Source organism: Ooceraea biroi, chromosome 5, assembly GCF_003672135.1.
Source record: "Ooceraea biroi isolate clonal line C1 chromosome 5, Obir_v5.4, whole genome shotgun sequence".
NCBI classification, from domain to species: Eukaryota; Metazoa; Arthropoda; class Insecta; order Hymenoptera; family Formicidae; genus Ooceraea; species Ooceraea biroi.
The window spans coordinates 7350695-7362928 of NC_039510.1; the positions used below are offsets into that span (position 1 = coordinate 7350695).

The window sequence follows — 12234 nt, forward strand, 5'->3', positions numbered from 1 at the left end:
ACGTACGCTTGCTCAGCATCAGACATCTTTTTCGGCTTCGCATCCGGACAGTTTCGATGAATATGTCCCGTTTCACCACATCCGTAACATTTGAAGGTCTTCTTCGTTGTCTTGGCTTTCTCATTGGTAGATTTCTTCTGCTGCTTGGGTCTAGCTCCGCTAGCACCATCTTTACGGTCACTTTTGACTTCCGATGTTACCTGTGCCGCCGCCAGCGCCAGTCCATCTTGCTTTTGATTCTGATACTGCCTCCGCTTCTCATCAGAAGTCAACAATGACACTAAATTTTCAAGCGTTTGTTGCTCATCCGGTCTAGTCCACCAAGCTTGTCACAAACTCTCGTACTCTTCCGGCAAAGTATCCAATAACTTCACCATAATGGACGATACATCAGGTTTAACGTTTAATTGCTGTTTAATGTTTAATTATAAATATATAATTATTCTATTAAGTATATATGTATACATCCATACCGATCGAAGTACTTCTGAACAATTACCTTTACATTTTTTTTTATTTAACCTTATTATGAAGAAAGAAAAAGAATTAATATACATAGCACATAATCAATTAAAGTATTTGTTTATGCATGAAAAGAGCATTTTTCTTTTTTCTACATTCTAAATAATAAAAATAAAGTTTGCTATACACTTATTTATACATAATTTGGCTATAATAAATCATCTGCACGCGCAGGCACAATCTTCTGTACATTTGCGTCACAGCATTGACAGTTAACTTTGGTACATAGTTACTTCCTTATAAATAATCTTTGAAAATTCTTAAAATTATCACTTTGTACAATATTATATATATTATATCGCTAAATACATACAATAGCAACTCACGTGTATTCATCGTTTTTAACTGGATGTAAAGATGAAAATAAACATGAGAAAAACGCGACAGTGTTCTCTACAATTGAATATGATATTTCACACTTTTCTGCTATTGAGATCATAAATCTCATAACTATAATACTGGAAGGCTGGACACGGCTCTTATGAAACGATTATTGCAACTTAAAACAAAATATATAAAATAAAATTATAAAATATGAGATTTATGTTATTGTTTATAGTCATCTCTAATTATCTATAAATATCATACAATCTTAATTCTTAGAGATCACAAATAGATCAACATGAACTAAGAACAGAAAACTGTATATTAAAATATTTTAATACTTAATAAATTGAATTGCAATAAACACAAACAAAATATTTTATATTTCTTCAGAAAATGGTATCTACGAGCATCCGACGAACTACATTGCCATGTCCTGCGATGTGCACGTGGCGCGGATGCGTAAAGTTTCTTACTAACCACATAGAGTAGTAGTCACCGGATAAAGTGGAAATTACTATGGTAAGTAAAGTGGTTTCAGTATTATTACAAGACAAGTTCTTTTTTTAGGGATCGGATCATTGTTCTACACACAGATGCATTAATACTGCGAGATGCGGTCATACTGGACAAACGAAAATTCTTTTCTGATATTTAAGAAAAGATAACTATCTTTTCGAAGTTACATAGAATTTTTTCGTTTACACGATTAACTATTTGATTTTAATCCCTTTATATTTTTCTAAACAATAAAGGTATTAGTAGGTTGTATGCAGCAAAATATTATTGGGAATGCGAATAGAATGGTATTAATGCACCTATAAGTTTTTATCACTTTACTCATTTCTGGTATCAGATTTAATATATATAATTACAATTTTAATTATTTACAATTATTTATTTATGTTTTAAAATATAATTTGTTACAGATACTATTAGTATTTCTAATATAATTCTAAATATAATTATTTACACATACGATTAGTATTTCTAAGAGAACTTAAACTTAAAACCTAAAAAACTATAAACGTACTATATAAAATAAGATTAAATAAAACTAATGGAGGTAGATATATATCTAAGAAAATTCGATATCTAACATATATCTAATAATAAATCATCTGGCACTTACGCGCAGTCTTATGTACACATTTGCATCACAGCATTGACAGTTAACTTTGGTTCATAGTTACTTCTTTATAAATAATCCTTATAAATAATCTTTGAAAATTCTTTAAATTATCACTTTGTACAATGATATAATGTTATATCGCTAACTACATACAATAGCAAATGTTTATCACGTGTATTCATCGTTATTAACGTTTCATTGGATGTAAAATGGATATAATGTATCTAGCATATATCGCATTTCCTTTCGACTTTTTTTTATTTTATTTTAATTAAAGAAAGAACAAAAAAATTTACAGAATGGCAAATTTATTAAGTAAATTAAATTGCGCGCTAACATATTATTTGACACTTATTTTGAATTAGAGGAATTAGAGGTAACATTTTATTACATCACGATTGACAATGTCATATGTACATTTATAATCTAGTTGAGCATCACACACTTTCTATTTTCCTAATTCTTTTATTACAGTACAGCAAGTATTGCAGATTACTCTAGTATGTTTAATCTAAAAGAACTTAAACTTAAAAACTAAAAACCTATATACGTACTAAAATATGGTTAAATAAAAGGAGGTAGATATGTCTAAGATCTGAGAAAAATAACAAAATAAGTAATATGTTAGCGCGCAATTTAAGTAATAAATTTGCCATTTTGTTTAGTCTTTTTCTTGCTATTAAATAAAATCAAACTAAAAGTCGAAAGAAAATGCAATATATGCTATCAAATAAAATGGCAAATTGATTAACTAAATTGCGCGCTAACATATGTCATATGTACATTTATAATCTAAATTTGACCTACTTTCTATTTTACTTTTTTTTATTACACTTTTATTTTAATTTTTTTATTACACTAAAGGATAGTTTATAATAAAAAAGAATTCTTACGAGTTGTTAACTCGAGATCGTTTTCTATATTTGAGATAAGCTCGTAGAATTCTCCCTGTTACGGGATGTAACGTTAATATTTTAGTTTTTGGAGTCAATGCATTTAAGCAATTTACCCCAGGGACTGAAGTCGTGTACGTTTTGCGATTTAAGGATACTTTAAATGGTCGGAAAAGGAATGTGAGAGTCGGAGATTCAATTACTAATTGGATAGTTAATTACTAAGATATTGGATTTATTCGAGTTGATTAATTGGCAATGTTGAATGAATTTAGAGTGAGGGAGAAGTAAATATGAACCTTGAGTTGTGATCGCGTTGACGCCGTTTTGGAGATCTCGTTGCTGTACTTCTTTCTAACCGCGATATGAGTGAAGAGAGCTGGTGGAGAACCAGGAAGAGAAGAGAAGAAAAGAGAGCCAGGAACCTTGGTTGGTTCCTTTTATACAAAAAATCGTGAGCAACAGAATTTTCCTTTAGCCAATAGGAGATCTCGAAAACGAATGCAACAGGCATAGACAGAGAGGGAGGATCCCGCGCAAATCCCTGCTCTTGGCCTACAGAATCTTCGCGAAAGTTCTAACGATTCTTATACGTATATATACTTATGGTATTTTATATATGATTTTATCTTGTTTTTAAACAACGGGAATACAAATATTGATATCGTTAATCTGTGCGTTAACATTATGCAATAGACATATCGTTTTAAACCGAGCCTTGGAGAGTGACTATATCGATATATGAGAAAACAATTCAAGATATGGTCACGCTTCGCCTCCAGGACGCGCGACCTGCTTAATATTTACTTATAATTAAAATGCTATAAAAATATATCTCGTGTGTAAGTCTAAGTAAGTGTAAGTTAGGCGCTATGTCGGGGAAGATGACTAAGCGTGCAACCTTGGTCCTTTGAGAGGTTGTTAGGAAAGGAATTTTGGGATGGATCATAAAAGAGAAAGTTTGTCTGAAGGCAGTGACATCGGCATATGACGGTTAAATCAAAAAAAGGAATCCGGAAGAAAAAGGAGACTTGTCGGGACGTAACATCCCTCTTAGCTTTGTTCTCTATTCTCTATTCTGTGCCATTTGTTTCATGTTACTAAGGATCTTCTTTATTTCGTTTACCTGAACAAACGTGCTGATAGGTGTTCCGCGGCTTTGTAGAAAGTTGACGAATACGTCACCGTGCTCTATTGCTTCCTGCAGTTCAGAAGGAGGTTATACACCGTTGTCATTCTTAGTGTTGTTGCTGCTCTGATTATTGTTATTTTGATGAAGATTGTTGTTCTTGTTGTTGTTGTAGAAAATGTAGTCCTGGAGTTCTCGATTATATTGAGTCGTCCGGAAAGTTCGTGCCGATTTTTAATAGATGGCGTTGGAACATGTCTGAATATATCAATGTTATTGAAAACATACGATTTATATACATATGCTTAAAGGTGACATTTCAACGCATCTTTAGGAAAAAAGTTGTTTGAGATAAATTGATTCGTGTCAATTTTGTACTCTTTTGAAGATGGAAGAAAACAAAGAACATTTTAGACACTTGATGCTTTTCTATTACCGGAAAGGCAAAAATGCCTCACAAGCAACAAATTCGATATGTTTTGTTTACGGAGAAGGCGCTTTAGCTGAAAGAACCGTACGTAAGTGGTTCGCTAAGTTTAGAGCTAGTGATTTTAACCTTAAAGACTAAGAACGCTCGGGCAGACCCTTTACTACTGATGATGACCAAATCAAGACACTGATCGAGAATAGCCCGCGCTACACGACACGTGAATTAGCAGAGATACTGAAAATATCGAAAACCACTGTCCACGATCATGTAGTGAAGCTTGGTTACGTAAGTCGCTATGATGTATGGGTTCCGCATAATTTGGCCGAAAAAATTTAATGGATCGCATTTCCATCTGCGACTCGCTGTACAAGCGCAACGCAAACGTACCATTTTTGAAGCAATTAGTGACGGGTGACGAAAAATGGATCATTTACAACAATGTAGAACGAAAAAGATCCTGGGGTAAGCGAAATGAACCAGCATTAACCACTTCGAAAGCCGGCCTTCATCCAAAAAAAGTCATGCTCTGTGTCTGGTGGGATTGGAAAGAAATCCTATATTATGAGCTCCTACCGCACAACCAAACGATAAATGCAGATAAGTACTGCTCGCAACTGGACGAATTAAAGACAGCGATTCAGGAAAAACGTCCAGAATTAGCTAATAGGAAGGGCGTCGTGTTCCATCAGGACAATGCCAGACCTCATGTTTCTTTGACTACCCGACAAAAATTGTTGGAGTTTGGCTGGGATGTGCTACCTCACCCACCGTATTCACCAGACATTGCACCTTCAGACTTTCACTTATTTAGGTCTTTGCAAAATTCTCTTAGCGGCAAGAACTTCAACTCTTTGATCAACATAAAAAACCACCTTGAGGAGTTTTTTGCCGCGAAACCTAAGAAGTTCTGAAAGAATGGAATCTTCCAGTTGCGTGAAAGATGGACAAAGGTTGTGAAACAAAACGGTGCATACATAAGTCAATAAATATTTATCGACATAAAAAAATGTTGCCTTTGAATTTTCCTTCAAAATCGACACGAACTTTCCGGACGACCCAATATAATCGAGAACTCCAGGACTACATTTTCTACAACAACAACAAGAACAACAATCTTCATCAAAATAACAATAATCAGAGCAGCAACAACACTAAGAATGACAACGGTGTATAACCTCCTTCTGAACTGCAGGAAGCAATAGAGCACGGTGACGTATTCGTCAACTTTCTACAAAGCCGCGGAACACCTATCAGCACGTTTGTTCAGGTAAACGAAATAAAGAAGATCCTTAGTAACATGAAACAAATGGCACAGAATAGAGAATAGAGAACAAAGCTAAGAGGGATGTTACGTCCCGACAAGTCTCCTTTTTCTTCCGGATTCCTTTTTTTGATTTAACCGTCATATGCCGATGTCACTGCCTTCAGACAAACTTTCTCTTTTATGATCCATCCCAAAATTCCTTTCCTAACAACCTCTCAAAGGACCAAGGTTGCACGCTTAGTCATCTTCCCCGACATAGCGCCTAACTTACACTTACTTAGACTTACACACGAGATATATTTTTATAGCATTTTAATTATAAGTAAATATTAAGCAGGTCGCGCGTCCTGGAGGCGAAGCGTGACCATATCTTGAATTGTTTTCTCATATATCGATATAGTCACTCTCCAAGGCTCGGTTTAAAACGATATGTCTATTGCATAATGTTAACGCACAGATTAACGATATCAATATTTGTATTCCCGTTGTTTAAAAACAAGATAAAATCATATATAAAATACCATAAGTATATATACGTATAAGAATCGTTAGAACTTTCGCGAAGATTCTGTAGGCCAAGAGCAGGGATTTGCGCGGGATCCTCCCTCTCTGTCTATGCCTGTTGCATTCGTTTTCGAGATCTCCTATTGGCTAAAGGAAAATTCTGTTGCTCACGATTTTTTGTATAAAAGGAACCAACCAAGGTTCCTGGCTCTCTTTTCTTCTCTTCTCTTCCTGGTTCTCCACCAGCTCTCTTCACTCATATCGCGGTTAGAAAGAAGTACAGCAACGAGATCTCCAAAACGGCGTCAACGCGATCACAACTCAAGGTTCATATTTACTTCTCCCTCACTCTAAATTCATTCAACATTGCCAATTAATCAACTCGAATAAATCCAATATCTTAGTAATTAACTATCCAATTAGTAATTGAATCTCCGACTCTCACATTCCTTTTCCGACCATTTAAAGTATCCTTAAATCGCAAAACGTACACGACTTCAGTCCCTGGGGTAAATTGCTTAAATGCATTGACTCCAAAAACTAAAATATTAACGTTACATCCCGTAACAGGGAGAATTCTACGAGCTTATCTCAAATATAGAAAACGATCTCGAGTTAACAACTCGTAAGAATTCTTTTTTATTATAAACTATCCTTTAGTGTAATAAAAAAATTAAAATAAAAGTGTAATAAAAAAAAGTAAAATAGAAAGTAGGTCAAATTTAGATTATAAATGTACATATGACATATGTTAGCGCGCAATTTAGTTAATCAATTTGCCATTTTATTTGAATTCTACGAGCTTTTCTCAAATATAGGAAACGATCTTGAGTTAACAACTCGTAAGAATTCTTTTTTTTTATATATGAAATAATTATATATATTATTGTAAACTATCCTTTAGTGTAATAAAAAAAATTAGTAAAATAGAAAGTGTGTCAAATTTAGATTATAAATGTACAGGGTGGGGAAAAATTATTGGTCAAGCTTTCGGCAGTCGATTCTACTTGTCGAGATCGCCAACATTACATCATAAACATGGTGCCGCAAAATTAACTTTCAAGGTCATTTTCAATGTCAAATTTTTTTATTGGCTTAGTCGATTTTACTCGTCGAGCTGAACAAAAGTCTCAGAGGGACCATATGCCGGAAATCAATATTTCATAGAGAAATCTTCGTTTGAAGTTTTTTTGCCTGAAATTTCAAAAAAATCGATTTTTATGAAGTCAGAAAATAAATCTGATGCTTATAAAGTTCTTAAACTCATGTTCTGAATATCCTGATCATGATTAGCGAAAATCACCCCCCAAAAATGACCCTGAAAAATTCGTTTTCAAGGTCAAAAATCTGCGTAATCTACTCTTAGCGCTACCCAGGAACAACGACGTGGACGTGGTAGATTTCTGTTCCCTTCGGGGTGACTTGATTACAATGAGTTCCCCTCGCCTCTCACTTCGGGGTGACTTGATTACAGTGAGTTCCCCTTGCCTCTCTTTATCGTCGTCGACGCTACCTACGAACAAACAGAACTGACCCTTCGGCCCCAATAGCTCTGAGCAGTTGTGCTTGTCTGCCAGTTTCAATGTGACCACCATCGTTATCAATGCAAGCTTGGAGTCTCTCCACCAAATTATCTCGCATTCTACGGAGCACAGCTCGATTTCGTGCTAAAGTAGCAACCGCCTCTTCAATGCGATCTCGTAAATCCTGAGCTGTCCTTAAAGCCCTGCTCGACCCATAAACAATAGCTTTCAGAGCTCCCCAGAAATAAAAGTCCAGAGGGTTCAGGTCAAGTAAACGGGCGGGCCATAAGTGTGGCGCAGGATTACGACCGATCCATCGAGTTCCAAAAACTCGTTGTAAAAAAGCGCGGACTTGCCTGCCGAAATGCGGTGGAGCACCGTCATGCATAAAAAAAATTCGATTACGGGCATTCCTCGGAACCATACGTCGCAGTTGATTCAGGAGAGTATGACGTAGAAACCGCAAATACTCAACGCTTGACAATCAGTTTGAGAGAAACACAGGAGCAATATAAACATTCCCGAGTATCTCTGCCCAAACATTGACTGAAAAACGGCCCTGCTAAACTCTTTGGACCATTGCGTGTGGATTGCGTCTGCGCCAGATGCGAACATTTTGCCGGTTCAAAATAGAAGTGCTGGAAAAACTGGATTCATCAGTGAACACTATATTTTTCAGAAAGTGCCGATATCTTCGGATCTTGCGAAGCATCCACCGACAAAAACGAAGACGAGCTGTGCGATCACCAGGTCGTAACTCATGCACTACCTGCACTTTGTAGGGTCGTAGGCCTTCCTCACGGAGAATGCGCAAGACTGTTTTATGATCAACCCCTACTCGCGCGCCTATGCGTCATGATCCCATGACAGGATAAGTTCGAGCTAGAGCAATCACACGTTCCTCAATTCTCTAAGACACACGAGGACGACCTGCCCTACGGTGGCCAGCACCTGCAAAATTCATTTGCTCCTGATCATGTAATCGTTCATCGAGTCGTTGAAATTCTCGACGATCAGGCACGGAACCTGGATGTAATGGTCTGTCATTAGCTTGGCGTCGCAACCAACTAGCATAAAGAGCTCGTGCTCGTGTGTAATTACCATGAGCACGATCAATTACTCGAAGCATTAGACGTTGGTCACGCCAATCCCGAAGCGCCCGATCACGACCACCACGGCCACCACGTCGAGGTATGCTACAGCAACGTTATTCTTAGAAAAAATTTGGTAAAAAATTAAAACAATTTTTTTAAATTTTACACTGAAAATTGATTCAAGATCAGCGGCGGTCTTCTAATAATCACGAAAAAGGTCTGGATATGGATGGAAAGCTTCTTAAACACAAGTAATGAATGTTTTATGGAGCGATATATTATTCCTCTCCGAGGCAAATGACCGTTGCTTTAAGAAACCAACAGCCGTTGAAATGTTACTGGGTACCAAAATACCCCGAAGGGAACAAAAATCTACCACGCCCACTTCGTTGTTCCTGGGTAGCGTTAAGAGTAGATTAAGCAGATTTTACATTCATCACAATTAATTTTACGAAATTTTTTGACTTCTAAAAACTTCAAACGAAGATTTCTCTATGAAATATTGATTTCCGGCATATGGTCCCTTTGAGACTTTTGTTCAGCTCGACGAGTAGAATCGACTAAGCCAATAAAAAAATTTGACATTGAAAATGACCTTGAAAGTTAATTTTGCGGCACCATGTTTATGATGCAATGTTGGCGATCTCGACGAGTAGAATCGACTGCCGAAAGCTTGACCAATAATTTTTCCCCACCCTGTACATATGACATATGTTAGCGCGTAATTTAGTTAATAAATTTGCCATTTTATTTGATAGCATATATTGCATTTTCTTTCGACTTTTATTTTGATTTTATTTAATAGCAAGAAAAAGACTAAACAAAATGGTAAATTTATTACTTAAATTGCGCGCTAACATATTACTTATTTTGTTATTTTTCTCAGATCTTAGGCATATCTACCTCCTTTTATTTAACCATATTTTAGTACGTATATAGGTTTTTAGTTTTTAAGTTTAAGTTCTTTTAGATTAAACATACTAGAGTAATCTGCAATACTTGCTGTACTGTAATAAAAGAATTAGGAAAATAGAAAGTGTGTGATGATCAACTAGATTATAAATGTACATATGACATTGTCAATCGTGATGTAATAAAATGTTACCTATGTTTCGGCGAGGGTGCTCCAAATATACACTGTGCCCTAAATTTCCAGCGTCGTATCTGTAGAGATAATAAGTTTTTCAAGCCTCTATTATAAGTATTCGAGCAAATAGGATGTAATTTTATTTAATTTACACAAGGTGGAACCAGCGAGTTCCACATATCATACGCGATTGGATTTCTTTCTTTTGTTTTTGTGCGCCCGGCGCGAACTTCTTCCGCGGGCGAGTCAGTCGTTCCTACGAGTCGTTCGTACGCAGTCGATCCGTCGATGAGAACACACTCTGTATTTCGCTTTCTCAAATATTAGGTTGGTGCAAATGAAATGGCCGTTTTTGAATTTGAACTTTAAAGCTTTATTTGACAAACTTAACACTTACTATATTAATCAAAATAGTCTCCATCTATTTCAATGCATTTGTTCCAACGTGACACAAGTGTATCAATACCATGTTTAAAAAAATCTGAAGAACGAGAGCCGATGAACTCATGGAATGCATCTTTTACACGCTTTTCTTCTTGGAAAACTTTTCCAGTTAGAAACCCATCCAATGTTTGAACAAATGATAATCAGTCGGTGAAATATCTGGAGAATAAAGAGGATGAGGGAGAACTTCGATGTTTAACTCGGATAATTTTTTTATAGTCTTTTTTGCAACGTGTGGCCTAGCATTATCGTGAAGTAACAATACACCATGTCTATTGACCAATGCCGGCTGTTGAGCGCACAGGTTTGCATACATAACGTCAATTTCCTGACAGTATTTATCAACGTTTATAGCCTCACCTTGTTTGTTAAATGAATAATGCACGATTCCCTTACTTGACCACCATACTGAAACCATAATCTTTTTGGGATGAAGGTTCGGCCTTGGCATACGTTTTGGAGGCTCATTCACATTCAGCCACTGTGCAGATCGTCGACGGTTATCATATAATATCCATTTTTCATCGCACGTCACAATTCTGTGCAATATTCCATCATTATTATGCCGGGAAAGCAAAGAAATGCAGGTTTCTAAACGTCTTATTTTGTCTCTCTCCGTCAATTCATGGGGAACCCATTTATCCAACTTCTTCACTTTTTCCAGCCTTCGTAAATGTCTGACGACAGTTGAGTGATGAACATTGAGCCTTTCTGCAACCTCTCGAACTGTTAATATCGGATCCACTTCGATCATGTCCTTTAAAATAGTGTCATCAATGACGAAAGGTGCATGTCCACGAGGCAAATTGTCAAGGTTTGTGTCTCCAGATCGAAACTTTTCAAACCAACGCCTCGTTCTTCTTTCATTCGCGGAACCTTCGCCGAAAGCCGTATTAATATTTCGCGTTGCCAGGGCCGCACTATGACCGAGTTTGAACTCGTACAAAGAAATTATTCGAATTTCCTTATTTTCCATCTTGACATAAACATGAATTTCAACAACCACTATCCTACTAAAAAAGTCAGATTATGTATACAAATTCACGCGCGGGAAATGTACTTTTGATATAGTATACATACAGCGCTATCGACGCGAAAGAAAGGTGAACTACAAAGGTGAGAAGTTTAAAATAAGAAAAACGGCCATTTCATTTGCACCAACCTAATATATACGTATTAGTAGAGGGTATAGGCGGGTTCTAACTCACTTTTGGGGAGGGGGTAAGATAAACCCTAACCCAAGTCGGTTCTGGGTCGGTGGTCCAAACCGGGGGCGAGGGGGGTATGACGTCACGAATGGTATGTTGCGACACTTTTCTATCTATATTCTAGGAATTATTGTTTACGATTATGTTTATGACTCTGTGACACTAACGCTATTTGAGCGCCGATACCCGGCTGCTGGAATGTATGATATATCGTAAGATAACGTCTGGCGGATAAGCTAAGTGTAGTGTAATGTGTAAACTCTATCGTAACCTGCGTGGCTCAGATGGTTGAGTGAGTGGTTATATGGGCGACCCGCTCCAAGTTCAATCCTGCCATAGGTATGTCATTTTTTACATTACATCATATCGTCTAGACGTTTATCGCGACTGTTGCAGGACCTAGTATGGTATCTTAATATACTCGATAGCATGCAAATATTTTTTATCTAAATCCTAAACTTTCTTTCTATCTACGATCTCAAATATTAACAACAAATCCCCTCCTCACCAAGTTCCATCTCTCACAAATTTTGAAACCAATCAGTTTTCACGCAAAGTCTCCACCCTCGCCTCTAACAAACCCTACTCCTATTTTTCTACTTGCAAAAGATTTTTCACATTCGGCCAGTCAGATTGAGCAAAACGGTTGTGCAAGAAGTGTGTGTCAGTGAACAGAAATA

General features: G+C 36.6%; 1 protein-coding gene and 1 pseudogene across 1 annotated transcript; one reads left to right on the forward strand and one right to left on the reverse strand.

Moving 5' to 3' along the window:
- Positions 1-378: 378 nt before the first annotated feature.
- Positions 379-5416, forward strand: LOC113561941 (annotated as a pseudogene).
- A 4942-nt stretch (positions 5417-10358) lies between these two features.
- LOC113561386 (histone-lysine N-methyltransferase SETMAR-like) lies at positions 10359-11351 on the reverse strand. The gene has a single exon (XM_026969712.1). It carries the CDS (start codon positions 11320-11322, stop codon positions 10456-10458), a length of 867 nt encoding a protein of 288 aa, XP_026825513.1. The 5' UTR covers positions 11323-11351; the 3' UTR covers positions 10359-10455.
- Between the last annotated feature and the right edge of the window lie 883 nt (positions 11352-12234).

Bases quoted from the DNA above. Each gene is read 5' to 3' on its own strand.
- LOC113561386 (XM_026969712.1), bottom strand. From the start codon at position 11,322: ATGGAAAATAAGGAAATTCGAATAATTTCTTTGTACGAGTTCAAACTC.